This window comes from Solea solea, chromosome 20 (assembly GCF_958295425.1).
Source record: "Solea solea chromosome 20, fSolSol10.1, whole genome shotgun sequence".
In the NCBI taxonomy this organism is placed as follows: Eukaryota; Metazoa; Chordata; class Actinopteri; order Pleuronectiformes; family Soleidae; genus Solea; species Solea solea.
This window is the reverse complement of record NC_081153.1, coordinates 15426692-15450651: the sequence shown is the minus strand read 5'-3', so window position 1 is coordinate 15450651 and position 23960 is coordinate 15426692. Positions and strand designations below refer to the sequence as shown.

Sequence of the window (23960 nt, the reverse complement as noted above, 5' to 3'; positions counted from 1 at the left end):
ACTATCCGCCATATGATGGAGAGACACTGTACCTCTCGTCGCTTCTATTCACCGTTACTGTAGCTGTGTTATTGTACATTTCGTTGTATAATCTTCAGCTCGGATTGGCAGCGCGGGCAGCTGGTGCTGCCACCCTGTCTCTGGTGGTTTATGAGGAGGAGCTACAGAAAGAGCCGGGGTTTAACATACAGGGAAACTTCCCTCAGTGCCACTCACACAGAAGAGAGAAACGCGGGCTAACACCCTGCCTCTTCTTCCACGAGAACTCAAGAAGAGGCGCCGCGGTGAACGGTAAATATAGTCTTTCTTCAGTCGCACATCTTTGAGGAGCGTCGTAGGTCAGGACGTGGTAGAGAGATGCTAACGTGTCCCCACATGTGTGTGTTCATCATCATCATCATCATCAGCAGCAGCAGCAGCAGCATCATTACTTATGCGTCCACATGTGTAAGCTAGCTTCTGGTTGCTACTTTGGCATACTTGTCACATGCTAATGCTTTTACCAATTCCACTCGCGCTACATCAGTGCCCGTTCGTAAAGTCAAACCGTCATAATACATTCACTATGCTAATAGTTAAAGGACCGTTGTCGACGTACTGTGTACATACTGAACAATGTGACCTCAAAGTAGTTAACTGTCCACCTCTCCATCCTGTTTGCACTCGGCGAGTTAGCCCACAGTAAAATTAGAAACCGTTTCTTCAAACTTAATTCGAGTCCTATCTTTTCTCTCTGTGCCCTTTAAAAAAAAGAGGCGTCATTGTGGAGATCTAGAATCCTGGACTCCCACCGGGATGTCTTAGATAAACTAATGACACACAGACCAGATGCTAGCTAATAATTTCATTGGTACCATAATAGGACACACAGCATGTCCCTCTAAAGGACGTCACCTCACTAATACATGACTGCGTGCAGGGACAGAAGAGGAGAAAGACTTTAGCTACTTAACAAATAGCTACGCCTTTACATAATAACCTGAGCCTAACTATCAATCATATCGTTGGAATGTATTTGCTGATTTCTCTCGCTGTTAAACAACCTCTCCTGGCTGGACACTGAAGTTTGTATTGAACTGTCCACTGTCTCACAAATCAATAGAGAATATCAGCACTTAATCACACAGAAGCTGATGGGCTACAGAGTCACACCTGTGGATAAACATCCACTGTGTGCCATAATATAAAATGTTCTCAATGGACTCTGGTACGGTGTGTGAGCAGTTTACAAATGTCAGTGGGAAAGACTAACTGAGAACATATTCATAACATATTTTAGCCCCCCGTTTCCCCGTTTGTGTCCATGTCCCAGGCTTCTTCAAGGGTTTATACAGGTAACACTGAAAAAAGGTCACTTGCTAATACTTTATCCACTGTAATGCATGTGCTATTGTAAGACGATATGTTCTAGTTTTTGTTGAGGGCTGTCGTACCAGTGACCAATGACTTGGTTTCAACAATGGCTTTTTAGGAGAGACAGGTTTTGCCTTTCAGTGACACGCCTGTTTTTTATCACAATCTTTTTGCTTCTCTTTTCATCACCCCATCTCAGCCTGTGGTGCTACCAGGAATTTGTTGGTCCCCTTCGTCACTCCACGTCACTGTCCTGGTAGCTCAGCCAAGTTGAGCCTGAAAGCTGTAAATCAGAATGGGTGCTGAGGGAGACGCAGCCTCTCAGGGCGGTAGTGTGCGGCTGCAGCAGGAGATTTCTCTCCTCCATGGTGTATGTCTCATTGTGGGAAACATGATTGGCTCGGGCATCTTTGTCTCACCTAAGGTAGGAGCCTCTGAAAATTTGTATTGAACTGATCTAAATGTATTTCGAGAGTGATGAATTATTGTTTTGATTGCAAAATATATGCTACTGTTAATATTTACACTGATGGTAAATTGGAAATATTGTAAAATATTATACAAAATATCAAATCTTCTTGTTTGTCTGATTGTCATTAAAATTGTCAATACAACTTTATTTATTCCTATGGAGGCAGTTTGTTGCAGAGCAGCCTGGCATTCATGTACAAAACATTGAATCATGTAAACAAATAAATGGCTAACAATAGTTAAGAAACGGAGCTTATTGTGTTGAAAAATGAAAACTACACCGAGCACTTTCACCTCATACATTTTGCTGCTTTTCACGTGTCTTGTATGTATACAGTACATGTCTTTGTTTTAACTGTATACACATTCTGTACCCTTCAGGGCGTCCTAATGTACACAGGCTCATTTGGCCTCTCCCTGGTTGTGTGGGCCATTGGAGGGGTATTTTCTGTGTTTGGAGCATTATGTTATGCTGAGCTGGGAACCACCATACATAAATCTGGGGCGTCTTACGCCTACATCCTAGAGGCCTTTGGAGGTTTCTTAGCTTTTATTAGGTATGCACTTTCACTCCTATCTGTTCATTGCCTTTTGACCTATATTCCTCCAAACAATACACAATAGAAACACACAGATATTAAGCATAATTATCCTGTGAATCTTAATTGTCGACATGTAGGGATACTTGTTGGTGATTTTTTTTTTTGTTATATATGAACTTCACATAATTCAGTGTATTAATACTTGAATGGTAGCAAAAGTCTTTGCCCAAAATATTCACCATTGATCACTGTTGTTTTACTAAATTGTAGCTGGTACGTTCATATGCTTTGTGGTGATAAATATGTATCAATAACTTTTTTTATAGACTGTGGACATCACTGTTGATAGTAGAGCCAGCCTGTCAGGCAGTGATAGCCCTGACCTTCTCCAACTACCTCGTCCAGCCTTTCTACCCTAGCTGCATAGCCCCCTACGAGGCTGTCCGTCTCATTGCTGCTGCCATTATATGTAAGTTTACACCTGTACTTAATGCAGTTGTATTCTCTATTTAAGCTGTTAATAGTATGTGTTTACATGACTGGTTATGTCAACCTATATAACCTGTTTGGTTTGTTTACTTTTCAAGTCTCTAGCAAATCGTTTGGGTAAAAGCCATGTGTGCATGCATGCATGAAGTCGTTGGATCAACAGGGCAAACTGCATGTTAGAGGTTGTGGATAGGTTCTTTTTTTTTTCTTATTGCGTCAATTGTCGGTTCAAAGCCCTGTCTGGTCAAGGGCTGGGATAACCCTGAGTAGGGATGTCCGGATTAACCACAAGAATTTGAAAGATTTAGTTGTCTGGAATATTTGGGGTAGGGGTAAATAACGTACGAGTCGCAATGGGAGTCACATCGTGTGTGTGTGTGTGTGTGTGTGTGTGTGGGCGTGGGCGGGCAGGCATATCACCCACATTCAGCTTACCAGGCATGTGAAAGAGCTGAAAAAAGGGTTAGGGAAGTAGTAATCATTAAACCCATCAAACACATGAAGTCTGCATTTATAAAAAAAAAAAAAAAGACCATGGTGTTCCCAATCTGCAGAGCCTGTCACCAGAAGGTTGCTGCTAAAGGTTGCAACACGTCCAACCTGTCCCAACGCCTTTGGGATAACCATCCTTATTTGTATGCTCAAATCAAAAAAGACTTAATTGGTAAAATGTACTAAACTGGCCCAAAGCTGTGTAACTCTTCCAGAGCAATTAATCACCCAAGTTCACAGAGCGTTTACACAGACACATGGAGGAGGGGGGACTCTCTCGGGTAGAAAAGAAAAAAAGTATATGTGAAGGAACCCATCGTCTAAATTCTCACGTCGAAAAGGTAGTTCTCTATGTAAACACAAATGATATAGTATCATTCATGTGAACTCAACTGTGCTCTTTGTCTCTTGGTACAATATAAAATTATATGCATAAACACCAGAGAGTAGGTTGGTTGAATTGGATTACATTGGTTTAATTGCCGTTTTCTTCATTTGTCTCTGTCAGGTCTGTTGACTTATGTGAACTGTATGAAAGTGAAATGGGGTGCCATCCTTCAGGTCATTTCCACTGTAGCCAAGGTCCTAGCTCTTATTGTCATCATTATTGCTGGTCTGGTGAAGCTGTCACAAGGTAGGAACAACTACTTTTTCACTTTCCAATTGTTTGTATGTATGCACTGCTGTTCAGGAATGAATTTGCTTCAGTGGATGATGTAATGCAGTAAAAGACAACATGAACTGCTTCATTTAACCCATATTGGCATATTTTATATGATGCAAAGATGAATAATTAGACTGTTACTGCAACATGTTCGATTTAATTTTGATAGGCCAAAAGGTCTAAATCATTTAGTTGGCCACACTCTCCATACTGTCAGTGTTTTCATTATTTTAATACGTTAGTGCAACAATAAAATGTTTTCTGTTTGATTTGATTTTTTTTTTTTTAACTGGCCCATATTTTTTTGTCCATTTCTTATTACTAAATTGGTTCTGGGTAGGGATGGGTATCATTAAGACTACTACTTTTTTCTGGGGTCATATAATGGTACTCTTATTTTATTGTGTTTTTGGAGGAAGAATTTAACAAAATAAGTAAAGAAGAAACAATATTATATTTCCCAATGTTAACATTTAGGAGAACTGAAATTGTCACATTTTAAAGCAGTTATTTTGAAGTTGTTGATAAAATAAAACATTTGTTTTAATATGCTTAAATAGTGTGTTTGGACAGCACACTATCATTGACAGTGACTCTCATGCTAAAAGAAAACCAAACTGTAATTAATTCAACAAATGTATTTACTTGAAGGAGCTCCATGCTCAGACTCGATCAATACATTTTTTTAATGTCTTACTTATCCGTTTCCTGTAACAGTTTAAATGTGGGAACCATTTCAGACAGTATTCATCAACAGATAGCTAATCTTATCACTAACTAAAAGCTACTATTAACTCGTGATTGTAAAATTGAAGTGGGTTTCTGCCAGCATAACACACCTGAGGTGGCGAGGGACACTGAAGAAGAGCTTCAAGCTAAGCTGTCGAACACTGCATTTTTTTATTGAAATTGCTCGTATTTCCACCTTTACAAGCAAAACTGCTATTGCACTTGTGGCAACAATTGTTGTTTGCAGAAATTCTGGTGGAATATAACCAGACTTAGGAACGTTTAGCTCTTTCCACTAGGACTTAGTGGTAGAGGGTCTGTGTTTGTGTTGGTTTACCATCCGTGTGTGTGAGTGAGTGACAAACAGGCAGCAGGCTGCGACAGAGACACACAAATCTCTCCTCATCTGCAGCGAAAATGGCGACAGCTTTTTGCTGTCTATTATTCTATTATCTGTCTATTATTCTATTATCTGTCTATTATTATTTAAAAAAAAAAAATAATAATAATAAAATAAATACTGTTGGCAGCACAAACATTTACACATGTACAACAAAATTTTCCCCCAGGGCCCATTTAATTCTGGGTTTTGGTACCCATCCCTAGTTCTGGCATGTATTAGTTGGAAACTGTATTGAAATAATACTTGAGTCTTTTAAGTTTTTGCAGGTGGCTGAAACTTGAACCCTTGACCCTGTGTTAATAAACCCATGTTTTGTTGTTGTAGGTTTTGACCAGAACTTTGAAAACTCATTCAAAGGGTCCAAGCTGAATCCTGGTGACATGGCTTTGGCCCTTTATTCAGCACTGTACTCCTACTCAGGCTGGGACACACTCAACTTCATCACAGAGGAAATCAAGAACCCAAAGAGGTTTGGAGAGTGATATTTTCAAAGAGGTTCCACATTAAGCAGAATTGTTTTTCATTCCCTGTTGATCATTTACTTACATTCATAACTTCAGTTAAGTTTCTTTAATGTCTTTAAATCTTTCTTTAAAATCTATCATTTCTGTCTGCCTCTCACTTAGTAGAATCTTGTTTTAACCTTGTGTATACCTTTTTGTGAGTGTTTTTAAGTCAATGTAAACCACTTTCTCCTTTGACATTGTAGGAATCTGCCCTTATCCATCGCTATCTCGATGCCTATTGTCACAGTGATCTACATCTTGACCAACATAGCTTATTACGTGGTCATGGATGCAGACAAAGTACTCAACAGTGAAGCTGTTGCTGTGGTGAGTGTCTGAAGATCATAAACTCACAATGCAGTTGTCGTGGCGCAGTAAAAACCTGGGTTATAAAGCTAATTTGTACATCACAGGACTTGACAGCATCTGCTCAGTCTCTCAGGAGCAGCAGGTTTCATCTTTCCTTCCGGTCTCCTGCCGTCATCTCTTTCAGTCTGGCTGAATGCCGCTTGCACTAATATCTGGTTCGGCACTCGCTCTCGGTTATTTGGGACTGTAGGAGTTGAGATGATGACAGGAACCTCATTTAGCTAAAGAGGTTAGCGCGCCGCACAGGAACCTGGGAAGCTGATGTGCTCAGTGCAGAGTTGTATTTAGGCTTGTTGTCAATGGTATTTGATTATCTTTTTTGTTGGGAGTATTTAGTTTAATGGTTTCAGTGATTCCATTTAACAATGGACTGGCTCTGTGCACTATTGAATTTACAGCAAAGTGATACAGCAAGTTTGTTCATGTTTTCATCACTAGATGTCAGATAAGTCCAAGTTATTGATGTATTTGCTTTAAGTGAACGATGACATATCAGTATTGAGTTGTGCTTTTTACTCAGAATGCTATCATCTGTAGCTAACCTAATAGCACTTGGCAAAATCTTTTTCATGGCAGTTTGTCTCTGCTAAAGACTTTTTTCTGAAATCACACTATAATGTGATTGGTATAGTTCACGGTCCCTTCAAAATCAAATATTCAAAGAACTTTTTACAACTGCTATAATCTACGTCATCCTGGGCTGCCCATTCAATCAAAACAAAATTTGGGGTTTACCAAAAAGAACAGATGAAGTCAAGGGCTAACTCATGTTTATAATTACCACAGTCGATTAAATAGTACGCTGCCAAAATCTCTCTCCGCTCTATTGTGTCTCTGTGGCTGCCAGGCCCCGAGTGGCCAATCGGGAGAATTCCCTGTGGTACACTTACCTGTTGGGCCCGGGCTCTGGTCGGAAACAATGTATGGAGTGCATGTGACGTTTCACATTGTACAGCTGTGACACGGCAGTGCAGTTTTAGGGTGGATGTGATGGGAACATACAATAGCAATTCAATAATTGCTATTGTATGTAGCTGGTTGCTTGACTTTTGTGACTTTTCACTTGTCTGTTTAATTAAGGTGAAAGTTTTGTAAAAGATATTTTGTCTGCTAGGTCAAAGAGAAAGTTGTTATTGTTGCTGCTTTGACCTAGTTTCTATTGAGCCATCACCATCACCAGGTGAGAAGTTTCACTGGCAAAGGGGAGTGGCCAACACAGCTGAGTAAGATTTAAACCAGACCCAAACCAGCATTTGTCAGTGTGCATTTGGACTATCTGGGTATCTCATAGGACTACTGGAATTAAGCTAAGTATCACTTCTGTAGGTCTTTCTTATTTTGTTGCTATTTCAATAATTGCTATTGTATGTAGCTGGTTGCTTGACTTTTGTGACTTTTCACTTGTCTGTTTAATTAAGGTGAAAGTTTTGTAAAAGATATTTTGTCTGCTAGGTCAAAGAGAAAGTTGTTATTGTTGCTGCTTTGACCTAGTTTCTATTGAGCCATCACCATCACCAGGTGAGAAGTTTCACTGGCAAAGGGGAGTGGCCAACACAGCTGAGTAAGATTTAAACCAGACCCAAACCAGCATTTGTCAGTGTGCATTTGGACTATCTGGGTATCTCATAGGACTACTGGAATTAAGCTAAGTATCACTTCTGTAGGTCTTTCTTATTTTGTTGCTATTTCAATAATTGCTATTGTATGTAGCTGGTTGCTTGACTTTTGTGACTTTTCACTTGTCTGTTTAATTAAGGTGAAAGTTTTGTAAAAGATATTTTGTCTGCTAGGTCAAAGAGAAAGTTGTTATTGTTGCTGCTTTGACCTAGTTTCTATTGAGCCATCACCATCACCAGGTGAGAAGTTTCACTGGCAAAGGGGAGTGGCCAACACAGCTGCAACTAATCAGCACCTAATCAGGTGTCTTTTAAGAAGCAGCACTGACTTTGAAGCGGCAGCTTCAGCGGCAGACTCTTCAGACGAAGACTCAGGAAGACAAAGACAAAGGAGTCTAAACCGGAGTCTAACAAGGAGGCTAACGGGGCTAAGTACCTGTCTGCAAGTGTTTTCGACCTCTATTTTACCATATGTGCCTTTTTTCCATTCCTGTTCATGTCTCTTCTCATAGATACTACAAACCTCACAATCACTCACAGCATCACCGTAACCTGTCCTCACTTATCTATCCCACCCGCTCCACACACATCCAACACCTTGTCGCAGGGGGCCTGTGGAACTGCCAGTCAGCTACCCGCAAGACTGAGTTCATCTCCGGCTTTGCTACTGAGCAATGCCTGGACTTCCTTGCTCTCACTGAGACTTGGATAACACCCTCCAACACAGCCACCCCTGCAGCTCTCTCCTCCGCCCACTCCTTCTCCCACACACCCAGATCCACTGGAAGAGGTGGTGGGACAGGTCTGCTCATCAACCCCAACTGGACTTTCACTCTTTACCCACTGCCACACTTCTCTTCACAGTCGTTTGAATTTCATGCTGTAACTGTAACTCACCCAGTCAAACTAATCATTATTGTCATCTACCGTCCACCAGGCCCATTGGGACACTTCTTGGAGGAACTAGATGTCCTCCTCTCAAACGTCCCAGAAAATGGCCCACCACTTGTTCTTCTTGGTGACTTCAACATCCAGTCAGAGAAGTCATCCGATCTACTATTTCTACTTTCGTCTCTTTCTCTCTCACTTGCTCCTTCTCCACCAACTCACAAAGCTGGCAACCACCTTGACCTCATCTTCACCAGAAACTGCTCCACCTCCGACCTCACGGTAACTCCACTTCATGTCTCTGATCATTTCTTCATTTCCTACTCTCTCCCACTCTCCCAATCTGATGATCTCATCTCATCAGATACTGCACTTGTCCGTCGCAACATTCGCTCTCTCTCTCCCTCCTCTCTCTCCTCAACTGTTCTATCAGCACTTCCTTCAGCTGACTCCTTCTCCCTCATGCATCCCAACTCTGCCACAGACACATTCCTCTGTACTCTGTCCTCCTCTCTTGACTCTCTCTGTCCTCTTACTTCACGGCGGGTTCGTAAGTCCTCCCCAGCCCCGTGGTTGTCGGACTCAGTGCGTACTGAGAGAGCCACGATACGGGCAGCAGAAAGGAAATGGAGGAAATCAAAACTCCCTGACGACCTGCTTTCCTATCACTCTCTTCTCTCCACCCTCACTGCCTCTATCTCTGCAGCCAAACAATCTTTCTATCAGACTAAAATTCAATCCTCTTTCTCTAACCCCAAAAAACTTTTCTCGATCTTCTCTAACCTCCTTGATCCCCCCACCCCCCCTCCTCCCTCCTCCCTTCTACCAATTCACTTTGTCAACTACTTCACAAAGAAAGTAGATGACATTCGCTCTTCTTTCTCAACCCCACCTCCTGATCTCACCTCTCTACCAACCACTAATTCAGCTCCTTCTCTATCCTCTTTCACCCCTCTATCTCAGGATCAAGTTCTTTCCCTAATAACCTCTGCCCGCCCCACCTCCTGCCCCCTTGACCCTATCCCCTCTCACCTTCTTCAGTCAATTGCTTCTGATCTTCTGCCTTTCCTCACCCACCTCATTAACACATCTCTATCATCTGGTTGCTTTCCGGACTCTCTTAAAGAGGCCAGAGTGACCCCCCTCCTTAAAAAACCCACCCTTGACCCGTCTGAAGTAAATAACTACAGACCTGTCTCTCTTCTTCCTTTTCTCTCCAAAACTCTGGAGCGTGCTATCTTTAATCAACTCTCCTCCTACCTTCACCGGAACAACCTTCTTGATCCTCTTCAGTCTGGTTTTAAAGCAGGTCACTCGACCGAAACTGCACTCCTTGCTGTCACTGAGCAACTCCACACTGCCAGGGCTGCCTCTCTCTCCTCTGTGCTCATCCTCTTGGACCTCTCTGCAGCGTTTGACACAGTTAACCACCAGATCCTTATTTCCTCCCTTCAAGAACTAGGTGTCTCAGGATCTGCACTTACCCTACTCTCGTCGTATCTTCAAAACCGAACATACAGAGTAACCTGGAGAGGATCTGTGTCGGAACCCTGTCCTCTAGCTACTGGGGTCCCTCAGGGTTCTGTCTTGGGCCCTCTCCTCTTCTCTCTATACACCAACTCTCTTGGTTCTGTTATTCTCTCTCATGGTTTTTCCTATCACAGCTACGCCGACGACACCCAACTCATCCTCTCTTTTCCCAGCTCCGACACAAATGTAGCAGAACGGATCTCCGCTTGTCTGACCGACATCTCTCAGTGGATGTCTGACCATCACCTGAAACTCAATCTCAACAAGACTGAGTTTCTTTTTCTCCCAGGAAAGGGCTCTCCCACCACAGACCTAACCATCACCCTCGACAACTCTGTGGTAACTCCGTCTCATACCGCAAGGAACCTGGGTGTGACACTTGATGACCATCTCTCCCTCACTGCCAACATTGCTGCAACAGCTCGATCTTGCAGATACATGTTGTACAACATCAGAAGGATACGGCCTCTTCTAACCCAGAAGGCGGCACAGGTTCTGGTCCAGGCTCTTGTCATCTCACGCTTGGATTACTGCAACTCCCTCCTGGCTGGTCTCCCTGCGTGTGCCATACGACCCCTGCAACTCATCCAGAATGCAGCAGCTCGACTGGTCTTCAACTTACCAAAATTCTCCCACACTACACCTCTCCTCCGCTCCCTTCACTGGCTTCCTGTAGCTGCTCGCATCCGCTTCAAGACTCTAGTGCTTGCGTTCCATGCTACAAACGGATCCGGTCCAGCCTACATCCAGGACATGATCAAAACCTACACCCCAGCCCGCCCACTTCGCTCTGCATTGGCAAACCGGCTCGCTGCCCCCTCACTGACAGGATCGCAGAGGCATTTACAGAACTCCAGACTGTTCACTGTCCTCGCTCCCAAATGGTGGAACGAGCTCCCCATCGACATCCGGACAGCGGAAAGCCTCCACATCTTCCGCCGCCGACTAAAAACACATTTCTTCCGACTCTACCTCGACTAAGACGATAACGACGACGACAAAAAAAAAAAAAAAAAAAAAAAAAAAAAAAAAAAAAAAAAAAAAAAAAATGTATCGCACTTATGACTAGCACTTCATAGTTTGATTTACTTGAAGCTCTTACTTACTTCTAGCACTTATTTGTACCCAAATGTTTAAATGCACTTATTGTAAGTCGCTTTGGATAAAAGCGTCTGCTAAATGACATGTAATGTAATGTAATGGAACACACGCACACAGTGAAATGGATGGTCAAAGGCGGAGTCCCAACGTCTACGATCACAAATCAGCTCCCTCTATCGCAATTCCGGCACAAACGCTACCCAAGCGGAACAGTGGAGCCACGGTCGGAACTGCGGGGCAGTGCACAGAGAGCAGAGCCAGAGCAGACCCATGATCCGTCTCCTTATAGGCCTGTCAATCAGTCCAATTAGGCCCGCCCCCTGCAACACACACAGATACAGCATACACAGAGGGACAAAGCCCCAGAGAGATTGACAGGATCGTAACAATAGTAACACACATTTTGTTTTCTTATTGCTGGCATAAAGTATTATCAGGATGTGAAATGCAAACACTTTGTTTAAATGTTTCTACAGACTTTTGCAGATGAGGTGCTGGGCTGGGCTCGTTGGCTGATCCCTCTGGCTGTGGCCATTTCTTGTTACGGAGGCCTCAACTCCTCTATCATTGCTGCTTCCAGGTTGGTAAACACACTTAAATAATGCTTCTGAAGTGCAGAAACAAAACTTATTCCTTTATTGAATGTCATCAGCATCATCATAATCTTCATTTATTTTGTGCTGCAGGTTGTTTTTTGTTGGTTCCAGAGAAGGCCACCTACCTAATGTCCTGTGCATGATCCACATCAAGCGTTTCACTCCGATTCCTGCCTTGCTTTTCAATGTAGGTATCGCATATTTTAGTGGGTTTTGAAGTGACACTTCCTTCAATTGATTGTTCTGGTGTCCTCAGATGACTGACTGAATGCATGTTGTTTTTCTTTAACAAACACAAATGGTACTCTCTGTCTTCTCTTTCCAGGGTGCCATGTCTCTGTTGTACCTGTCTGTGCCTGATGTTTTCCAGCTGATCAACTATTTTAGTTTTAACTACTGGTTGTTTATCGGCCTCTCTATTGCCAGCCTGATCTACCTTCGTTTCAAAGCTCCTGATCTGCCCAGACCTGTCAAGGTAAAAGGAAAAAACACATGCCAACATTCAAACTTCCTCTTTTTTCAACGGTCACTTTACCTATGAGTGGAACTGAGAATGCTGAACAGCTGCGTTTTGAACCAGTTGAAGGATTGAGGTAGTTTAATGGTTATGGTATAATAATACTTCATAGTTTATTGTAGTGTTATCAGAATAAGATAAAAGCTTGGATGACCCTTTGAAGAAGCACTTCATTTCTGACCGTTCATGTAAATGGTGATTAGAGTTACCTTCCTCATTGGTTCTTAAATAAACATCAAGTTTAGTGCTATATCATTCAGTGTCAGATACCGGATTTTATATTTTTGTTTATATTTGACATAACCAAGTGGTATGTATTTATTGTATAGAAAAACAAGGGGCCAAGGGTGTAGCCTTGGACAACACCACAACTCTGGAGGTTTCTGTTAAGAGTAGTACTAGAAATGTTTGATCGGATAAGTAAGATTTGAACCTGTCCAGAGCACTTGGTGATCCAATAGAATAAAATGAAAACTGTTCCTAGAAATGGAAAATGATTGTGACAATTGATTTCACAACTGTCATTGTCATGTTTTATGTGATTTATTTGGTGAATGTGATTGGTCAGAGCACTGGCTGTCTTTGGCTGAGCACTTAATAGGTTGTGGTTTATATTGGTATTTGTTTATGTAATCGTTTTAATCTTGCTATCTTTCCTCCCCACCGTCTGTTTTTCTGCCTTCTACCTCACTCCCCTTCCCCCTTCACTCCTGCAGCTCTCTCTGTTCTTCCCAATCACTTACTGCATATGCAGTGTATTCCTGGTGGTCGTGCCTCTCTACAGCGACACCATCAACTCTCTGGTTGGAATTGCTGTGGCACTGTCTGGCGTACCAGTCTACTACTTCTGCCTCCACTTGCCACAAAGCTCCAGACCAGCATTCCTTGGAAAAATACTAAGTAAGTTTAAATACTAAGAGTTTTCAGGTGATATTGTGATGTATATGTTTGGGGGGGGCTTTGTCAGCATAGTGGTCTTGATTTTTGTAGGGGTTCTTTTGGGCACCCAGAATGACTTTGCCCCTAAATGATTTCTAAAGAGAGCCAGGTGTACACCATGTCTAATTCTTAGTAAATTGTAATTCTATCAAAATAGTATTTTAAAACCAGTTGGGGGAAGAAATGGTGGGAAACATCTTAAACAGCTGACCATTGAGGGTGTACGTTTCATACTACTTTAAAAAAGAAAGTAAAGAAACACTTTCCCTTATCCACTGATGTATACATCATACAGATCAAATGGCCTTGCTTAAACTGAGCTTGTGTTATGCGTCACATAAAACTGCACAATGAGGCTTCTATCCTCATGGGAATTTCAGAGTTATTTAAGTACAGTACATTTCTATGTTAAGTAGCTTACTAATCTTTCTTACGCCGTCTACTGTGGGCACAATTGACTTTTTGTTAGATAAGTAAGCGCTTAAGAGGGATTGTGATTTAGTGTTGTAAAGTTCAATGTACACTCACTATTAATGAATCTGTATCTCTGACATGCACTCACTGTGTCGCTGTACTCGATGTGCTTTAAGGTGTGACTTCAGATATGGTCTGCTGTGTATACCTTGGTTGGAACTTGGAGTGGTTATGAGTCACTGTTGCACTACCTGTCTGTTATTCTCCTCTGGCATCAATAACACATAGCCGAACTGCCACTAACTGGATATTTTCTCTTTCATTTCACCATTCTCCATGAAACCCTAGAGATTTTATTTATTTATTTTCTGGGTGAATAAAAGCCAAAATACTACTTTATTATTCAAACTGGCATATTAAACAGGGCTTTGCCTTTTGTTTTAAGCACTCTACTTCACTCCATCAGTTTTATGTTACACTAAATTTATAACAACACTGAGTAATGCATGTGGCCTGTTTTCAAGGTAAAAACACATTTAATAATGACTCGATCATATATTGTGCCATTGATGAAAGTTAACTATGAAGTTCATTGTTGTAAGAGTGTAGCAGCGCTGTGAGACGAGAAGCTGGTGACCAGGCAGAGCAAATGCTACCAAAGTTAGGTGGGACACAAATGTGTTTAGTTCTTGGCCTGTGGGTTGAAGTAAATACCCAGACTCTTCCAGAGAGCAGAGTGTCCATGTGTTTACTATCTGACTGTAGGAGAAAGGGAGTAAGCCTGAAGCACTGGAATTAACATCTCCCCTGTGCTTTCCAACCACAGACTGAAGTCAAACAGGAATGTTAACACTGGGTTGCTCAAGTTTGGTTGTGTAACATACATTCACTTGTTTTTAATTAATGGAAAGATAAATACTTCCTTCCATTCTATCCATTGCCTTTTATTTGTAGAGCCTCAAACAGTGAGGAAGGCTTGACTCTCATTTGCAAACATTAGGCATAAGGTGTATTTCATTTTCAGGATCCACAGGAAAAGTCCCAAAGATTGACAGGTTGGTCATAAATGAAGGGTTTGGCGACTCCTACTGTCTGTTAACATGTACCAAAAGTGCCCTTTGTGAGGCCGCCTGACACGTCTGTGAAGTTCATCCTAAAACCATAAAGGCTTAGCAGGTGTCTGTTTTTCCATTTCCATTAAGATGTCTTTTTTTTTTCTCTCTCTCTCTCTCTCTCTTTCTACTGTCACTACAGATAGGATCTCTGTTGTCACCCAAAAGCTGTGTATGTGTTGTCCGGCCTCGACCGACATCGATCTGGACAACATTCACCCTGAAAAGATAGAATGATGAAGCGTGAAAGGACTCTAAAGAACCAAGAGCGTTGTGAAGATGATGAATCGAAGAAAGACGCTGCGGACAATCAGCATTTAGACGAGTAAGACTTGAATGGATTTAAAAGAGAACGTTTGCCACACGAATGAGAGACAGATGAATTTGATTTGTACACGATGACCCTCCAACTCACAGCACTCTGCTCGAGCTGTACTTTCACATGGTGGCACAAGGCGCAGTGTTGGTTGCGCACTTCGGTTGCGACACTACCACACACACACACACACACACACATGCACATAAGCTAACCAGAAGCCTTAGAGTGACACTGCAACACACAGAAATGGATGACCCGGGTCAGAGTGAGTTGACTGGGGATTGACTCATTCATAGGAGGTTGTTGGAGTCGATGCATATGTGTTGATGGTGTTAGCTGTGGCCTTTTGTTTCTTCCTGACTTTTCAGTCCTTTCACTCAAAATCCTTATGTTCTTCAGCTGTTATTAAGTCCCTCATGTTAATAAATAATGATTCTTTTAAAATGAAGTTTGTAACCACTGGCCTCAGGTGGCAAATGTCAGTTCAGACAATACATTTCACAAGTAAAAAAGCTGTGATTAGGGGGAAAAATAGTTAGAAGCCCTTAAGATTTGTTTAGATTTATCTTGGGACCACTCAAATTAATCCTGAACCCTTTCTTTAAACAAATAGTTTGGGGTTTATCGGCCTGTTGTGCTTATTGTTACATCTCCTTCACCCACAACTATAAGTGTAAACAATACTGGTATAGCAGCCAGAAACTGAATGCAGAAAGTGCTATGAATGACGGCATTTCTGTACATTTGGGATTTGCTGCACATCTACCTTGCTGATTTAAAGCTTTATTCTAATCTGTTGTTGTGATGATGGACCAAAATTACACAAGAGGTTTTGTTAGGATTTAGTTTAGGGAATAGGTCTCGGAATTAGTTGTTGACTCAGTGTTTCTGTCAACTCACGGTGTTCTCTTTGAGGAGTGGTAATCCTGTGGGATTACAGGATATTGTGCTTTTGTGTGCAATGAGAACATATTTAATTTATCTGCTTTCAGCCAAATCCTTCATTTGTATCTTCAGGGCTGTGTTTGATTTCTGGTGCCTCCTAGTGGTAGCTAATATGGACTTCCATGGACCAGCAGCAAAGTTTTCCCCAAGTGTCATTGGAATGTCCATTTCCAGCGGGTGTTTTTGTCGTTTTCATATACAGTACGTGTATTTACACACATTGATGGGACTGTCATGACTGTCTAGATTAAGCACATGTACCAGATGAGGAGTCTGGCTTGTTTTCCTTCAGAGTAGGATCTATATTGATACATACCTCAGGAGTCATCTTGCTGATGTGCACAAATTGCTGATTTTTGTCGATTTATCGTTTTGCTCACTCTTGTCTTTAGCGTATCACAGGTGGGGTATTTCATGTGATGATGTCTAAATCGCCGTCTTGGATCATTTATCCACAGTGCATAACCAAAGGTCTTTAAGAGGCTGATAGTCTTTCTACGTACAGTGTCGTGAGCCTGTTGCAAAGTGAGAACATTAAAGCTATAGTGTGTAGAACTACAAGTGGTTTTGTCGTCCTTATCGACCCTGTGATTGTGCCTTCTGTGATTGTGGTCCGGCAAATCACTGGTTTGTCAGTTGGAAACGATCAGGACTCGGGTTTTAACTATATTTAGAGTCTTGTCTTAACCACTTTCATAACACCAGCCAATAGAAGAAAACATAATGTGTTAAATGTTGCTTTCACATTTAAATGCAAGCTAGTCAGCTGCGTGTTATGTGCCATACATATATACATATTTATATATATATATATATATGCAGTAAAGAATATCTATAACCATTTATATTGTCATGTTATGAATTGTTGTATACGCAGAAAACGCACAGGACTTGAATGATGCATTTCATTGGGTACCAAACTTATTTTTTTCTGGTCAGGTTGATGTTTGTTAGCCAAGTTGTGTACAACTGTGTGTCTGCTCGGTTCATTGTTTTTATTTATTATTATGTTCTAGACTGCAGGAAGTGTGTGTATGCCCAAAATAAGGCATGAGTGTACTGTGTTTTTATCTTAATAAACGCACTGAACAGAAAGTGCATTGTAAACACTTGACTTTGACTTGGTCTGAGATAAAACATTAACATGCTTTTTTGTGCGTCTGTGTTTTGACCTGTATGCAGACACACATATAAAGACCCTGCAGCTTCACTAATTAACAATCCAAATGCAGATAATGTTAAAATACCAGTTGGTTACTCAGCATCTCTCTACCGAAGTTCAGTTAAAACAATTTGGCATGTGTAATATTTAGCTGAAATTATTTTTCCTTTGACATTTCATTTCATTTCATTTCACTGGACCATTCTGCATGGAGTTTGCATGTTCTCCCCTTGTGTGTGTGTGGGGGGGGGGGGGGGGGGGGGGGGTTTCTCCGGATTCTCTGGCTTCCTCCCACAGTCCAAAAACATGCAGACATGGGGATTAGGAAATTGAAAAATGGAACCTGAATGTGGCCCTGTGATGGACTGGTGACCTGTCCTGGTTGTCCATGTCAGCTGGGATTGGCACCAGCAGGGTAAAGCAGTAGAAGATGAATGCATGAATACTTTATAGTATAAATTATTAATTATTTCATTTAGGTGATTGTATAAAGTTTATACAATCACCTTATTGTATGAACTGTTGTTTTTCCTTTGCCCCAGAATGACCCATTTTGAACTACCATGTTTTTACAGTGGACAAACTAGATATCCTTTGAGTGTTGACTAACTGAAGGTGACATAGATTATCCAACATACTTGAAAGGGAAGAATGAGGTGAGGGATAATCAACTGCAACATGTACATTTACCACATTCTATACTTTGTACATTTCATCAAATATTTCTTTGGCAGTTGTTGCATTTTTGACATTTACCAGGATTTGCCTTTTTTTATTTGCAAATTTATAAATCTATAAAATATTTTATTTTTATTTTACAACACCGCAGACTGAATATCTGACACTTTACTCGCTATTCTGATGAAAATACTGAAAACCACTATGCCACAGCAGATCAATGCAGCACAAGCTCTCTGAGATTCAATCCATTTCTTTATTTTAAAGTGCATCTCAAGGATTTGAATCTCGATTCTTTCACTGTTTTGTCTCGTCGTGATTCTTTGACCATGATCAAGCATTTAATCCATTACAGAAGTTAAAGTAGTTTTTTTAATAAACATGGGACAATGCTGAAAGGAATTATTGTTAAGAAATAGTTTTAACATTTCATCAAACCTAGTATAGCAGTAAGTGCATTTACATTCATTGGGGGCAAAGCTGTAGTGTGTAACTTTTTAAATATAAAACAAATTAATCCAGAAATGCTCATGAGGCAGATCATCTCCACATGACTGTCTGTGTGTCTCAGTTTTTTGTTTACTTGTTTGTGGCGACATTCCCACACTGCACGCAGAGCGATGCAGAAGAAGCACGCGACACAAGTAGAACAAGGCATGACATGATTTTGGTTTCTCATAATAGTAATAATGTCTGATATTGCAAATGTGTGCTCCAACAGAAGCAGTCAGACTCTCCCTGAGCAGCGTGTGTGAAACACAACACAGCTGCTGCAGCTCAGTCTCCTGATGACATCTGGAGAGTTGCATTGTTTTGTGTAGAAACAGTTGGCATTGTTTGAAATCTTCCAAGTATTATTTTGTATGTTTTTTTTTTTTTTTTTTGTTAATGTGTTTTTCTCTTTTATAATAAATGTTGGACACTGTATTTAGTTTTGTGTTTTTTTTTGTTGTTGTCCTCACTGAAACTATCCCTGGCATCTATGACTGACCTCCTCAGGTGACGAGCAAAGCTGCTACTCCTGTCCGTTGCCTCCCTGGTGGCTCAGTGCAGAGGCATCACATTTCACCAGGGTGTGGACTGTGCTTCAGACGCTGCCAGTGATAGGTGCTCCTTCCTGTGGAGAGGCCTGACTCTGTCCCCTGCACACAACTGCTGGAGTTGGGTTCCACTGATTCATGCATTAAAGATAAAGCAGTGGAAGGGGAATGTAGCCGAGCCCCGCACTAACTAATGTATCAGCAGCTCTCTCTCTCCCTCAGAGCAGGACAGGCTGTCGACAAAGTGAAATGTTATAACTAACAAAGGTCCAGGCTGCTGTGTTTGTACTTTGCATCACTGATGCTCTGGAGGGAGCATCTGTCCCAGGAATGGCCAGAAGAGCTGCAGCACTGGTCCTTGATGGGTGAGTGGCCGTCGCACGCTGGCACCTGCTCGGCATCATGGAGCTTCCTCGACGCTTGAACTGGACACGGAATCGACCCTGGAGGCCTCATGTCTACCACAGGGAGTTCACTCGTAAGTGACCGTGCAGTGAATAAACGACTAAGTAGATCTTTGTCTTTCCATCTTTATACTTCATGTTCCTTCAAGTGTGTTTTCTGTTAATTGTTAAGTGCTGATGTCAGCCTGAGAGGCTCTGGGTGAGGTCATCCCCACTGAGTCAAAGCCAGGTGTTACTGACTTATACAGAGTCTGCTGCTGCTATGAGATCATCCTAGAGCTGGGCAATATGGCTCATAAATAATATCTACATATTTTGGGGCTATCTCCCAACTTACAGTATGAGATATGACTTGTTATGTCTTGATTTAGAGGACACATGAAGCTGGACACAAAAGTTTTCTCTTCAAGGTTTGTGCCCCTCACTGGACATTGTAACATACTGTATATAATATATATATTATATATTATTATATATATATATAATATAGCTTTCCAATGCTCATTAAAGGATATTTATACATGTAAGACAATGAAACATGGTCGAAATTCTACCGTAACACATAGTCGGGCTTCAAGTTAAAGAGCTAACTTAGGTTTCTGGTATCGTTTAACGTCTACTTCATGTATTTTTAATTTATTTGATGTCATAAATATCTTTATGTTTGACTAATGCTGCACCTGCCTTTAAAACCAAGAAGACGTACACAAACGCCACATGACGATTGATATATTGCCCGGCTTTAGAATATCCTTGTGTATTTTCTGCTGCAAATAGTAGCTATGATTTATTGTAAATAATATATTTCACGTTCCTCCTCGTTCCCCCACGTTGAGTGGCTCTTTTCCTCTTCCTCCTGTGTGTCAGTTAAGACTGATGTGAAAGTGAGATATGGCTCTTGTAAAAAAAAAAAAAAAAAAAAGATCCATCAGGCTGCAGATTAGTGACATAAACTCTTATATCTCCCCTGTCTGCACGCGTCATAAAGTCTGAGCTAATGCCGCGGCCAGAAGTGAAGATTTACACGTGAGACGTCACACGCGGTGATGTGACCATTTTATCATCATGCATCTGCATGATGGGGGGGGATTCACTGGGTGATTCACACTCGTTTTCATACAAACAATAGATATTTCAATGCTCCTTGTTTGTCCTACATTGGAACCAAACTGAGAAAAACAAACATTGCAGTGTTTTTGAGGTCATATTGCATCACATGTTTTGCATCGCTGTGGTTAGTTTTGACATTTTTGGAAATTTTATGTTTTTTGCCTTGTTTTGTGTGTGTGTGTTTGTGTGTGTGTGCTTTTTGGCTGGTGTTGTTTTGTGTCTGTTGGTCTTATTTATGTGTTTTTGTTGTAGTTTTGTGTCTCAGCTGAAGCTTCAGCGCATTTAATCAGATTGATCGGTGAATGTTTAATTGAAACAGCATCGCCGTTGGTTGTGTAGGATCAGATTGTTTTGGAGGGCGAGTTACAGCACAGCAGGTTCTGGTGTCGCTTACAGAAAAAAGAAAAGACATTCCCTGTCCCATTTCAAGTGTTTGTTTACTGATGAAATATGAACTATAATCATGTGTGAAGAGTGTAGATCATGTGTTTGCTGTAATCCCATGTGGTGATTGATGGATTAAAACTGAGAGCATGTGAGCAGTAAAAAACTTCTGTCGGTAAATGTCGTCTTCTAAACGTTCACTCTGTAAGTGTTACGTCTAACTCGTCGTTAAATTAGGGCCAATAATTCACCAATATAAAAATCAATATAGACCCGGAGCTGCAGCGTCAGCAGAGACTGCTCTGCTGTAATCTTGTTGATTTGTCCTGCAGATGCTAAAATTTCCTGCTCAGAAACGTGTCCTCATGCAGACTTGTTTATGGCAGCAGCATCACTCCCTTTTAAGCACTTGAGACAGGATGCTCTGAAGGTTATTGCTTATTCCTGCACAAGGAGTCTGAGTCAGCTGCTCAGCTGAATTTGCACAATAAGAGGATACAGGGCCCCATGGTGCCAAGGCCACGGAGAAGCTGTAACTATGTTGATATGCACTTCATTTTCGCGTTTTCTGGAGCGACCCTTCATCTGTATGTCAAGCACAACAAATGTAGTTGCATTAACCACTTGTGACTTGAGACTGTACACATTTTTGAATTGAATTAATTTTGATAAAAGAAAACACGGATGGAAAACATCAGCAAAGAAAGCTGAACAAACAAAGAAACATTGCTCAAAAAGGAGCAGGAGGAAGTATATGTTTCCCCTTCTCACTATATCCATCTACTGACTATAACCATTAAAAAATAAACCATCAATAAATACATGGGTGTTTTAAATGTAACCAGATTTCCACATTTTTGAGCCCTTGTAGATAAACAAGCTGATATGTTTTGAAAAATTAGTGGATGTAGGTCTGTTTAGGCCTGTGGGGCTGTTTGATTGTTCAGTTTTTGGTTTTTATTGTGGTCATATTACCGTCATGTTGAGGATAAAGTGGTAGAAAATGGATGGACATGGTCACATTAGTTACTTCCTTCATGATCAGTAGTATTTCGTATTTGTACTATCATGCAAAAAGCATCTCAGTACTAATTCTAGCATTTGTGTGCAGGCCTCACACCTGTATCAGTCACAAAAACAATGTATTTCACCAAAACAAACCAAATACTGTAGTCGTGCCATGACTGTTGTTGTCGTCGTCCTGACTAAACCTGTGTTCCCATTAGTCACCACCAGGGGGCCTCCACAGTTTGATAAAACACTGTACTGTTTTCCCTTGAGCTCATTACTATCACACAGACTGTGAAGCTGTTCTCTGTTGCTCCACTGAGCAGCTCAGAGTGCACTTGTCCTCTAATGATGTACTTTGTTGTAGTTTAGTAAAGGGAAAAAAAAAACCATCTCTCCTTCCTGTGAAGGTTGTTTTTAAACTAAACACTCAGTGGCTTCAAAATGAAACAGAGAAAAACTCACTTTGATCTGATGACATGCTGAATATTTGTATCCTCTCGCTCACTCCATCATGGAGATGATAACATTAAATGAAGCCACTTTGATCAGATTGTGTCATCACGTCTCTGTGTCCCTCCTCCTTCATGCTGTCTGCACCCCCACGTCCCTCACCTTTGCCCTCCTTACATTTACTTTATTGCTTCCTTTCTTTCTCATGTCTCCTTTAGCCCCTCCTCTCACTTATCATCTTCCTAACCTGCACCCCCCCCCTCACTTACATCACTCCATTCTCTTTATTACATCCCCCCCCTCCCTTCAGATATCACCCACCTCACCTCTCCTCTAGTCTTCTCCTCTTTCCTCTCCTCTTGTTCACCCTGCAGCCAGAGTTGTGATGGTGCTCACTGTGAAAATCTTCCCACTCCATAGCAACGCGCCTCCTCACGACTGTAGCCTCTGCTGCCACTGATGCAGTGTCGGGATGTGAAACTACATCAGAGGAGATTACATATTGCCTCGGCTCATTTTCCACATGTCAGCTGTAGCTGCCGCTTTATCCCCCTTTCTTTTCATATTTGACACACACTTGGTGTTTTTTTTTCTCTCTTTTTTTCTTCCTCCTCCTCCTCTGCTCATCTCCATGTCCCCCCTCCCCTTCCTCCCCCTCCGCGCTCACAAAACAATTCAATTCGCCGAGCTCTCGGGGCACATGTGATTCAGGAATTGTACTGGCCCTTTCTTTGTAATTTCACACAATAATTCAACAAGCAAGGCTGCTGCGTGGGCTGCCTATGAACACAGAGAACAACTAATGGAAAGAGAGAAAGACGAGGAGAGAAAGGGGGAGAGGAGGAGGAGGAGAGAACAAAATAAATTGCTGCCTGCATTTCCTAAAGAAGGAGGGCATGTGTTCCCTGTGTTTATTGCTGCTGTAGCTCTCGTTCCCCTTCTGTGTTTGACACCTCTTGCTCATATATACCAATACTTTGTGTCATTCATCACGATGTAAATGTTACATTGTTATTACAACTGTGGTCTATACTCTGCATGTTGAAATGTAGCAGTCAAAGTTGTCCAAATTGGTTTTTATCTCCTAATATCGAGCACATCCTTGTTTGGGGGTTTCAGATATACAGTGTTCTAACAGTACAGTGAGAAATAAAGCTAGTTATAATAGTCACAATCATTTGAATCAGGATGGAAATAGCGATGCCAAATGCTCAACTATGTTCACCAGCTGCTGCTTATATTATACTATCTGGCTGTGTACGGAGAGTTTTTAAGCTGGGGCTATGGAGGAGAACAACGTCATTGAAAAGGGTCGACCTACCTGGTGAAATGAAGGCTAAATGAAAAAAACATTTATTCTATCTATCCATCCTTCCATCCTTCCATCCATCGTACTGTGCAAAAGTCTTAGTGCATCACCACCTTTTGTTTTTAGATGTGTTAATGTGGCTAACATCACACAGACGACGCTTCTCGTAGCTCTTAAGTTTTCTCCGTTTACAGTGTGTGTCATGATTTATGCAGCAAGTCTGTTTTCACTACACTTTGTTTTAGTGTTTTAGTAACTTTCCCACCTCAGGGGACCCGACAATGCACTGGGATCTGAGTCAATGTTGGATTTTATTTGTTTGTTTGTTTCCCTCTGGTGTTTTATGCACTATTTTAAAAACACACATATGAAAACAGATGGATGGAAAAGAAGCCTAACCCGCAGTGCTGATGCACC

At 41.5% G+C, this 23960-nt stretch overlaps 2 protein-coding genes across 2 annotated transcripts in view; both read left to right on the top strand.

The window, feature by feature from the left end:
• On the top strand, nt 1–17106 carry si:dkeyp-120h9.1 (Y+L amino acid transporter 2-like). Its single transcript, XM_058618789.1, has 12 exons — nt 1–291; nt 1553–1777; nt 2206–2381; nt 2693–2835; nt 3856–3981; nt 5468–5612; nt 5853–5976; nt 11630–11733; nt 11840–11936; nt 12075–12224; nt 12983–13166; nt 14874–17106. The coding sequence occupies exons 2-12, from the start codon at nt 1649–1651 to the stop codon at nt 14966–14968; spliced, it is 1473 nt and encodes a 490-aa protein (XP_058474772.1). The 5' UTR covers nt 1–291; nt 1553–1648; the 3' UTR covers nt 14969–17106.
• A 1859-nt stretch (nt 17107–18965) lies between these two features.
• ripor2 (RHO family interacting cell polarization regulator 2) overlaps nt 18966–23960 on the top strand; it is a 67752-nt gene continuing 62757 nt past the window's right edge. The window contains exon 1 of the mRNA XM_058618786.1: nt 18966–19353. Within this exon, the coding sequence (XP_058474769.1) occupies nt 19278–19353 (76 nt within the window). The 5' untranslated portion in view covers nt 18966–19277. The remainder of the gene's footprint in view (nt 19354–23960) is intronic.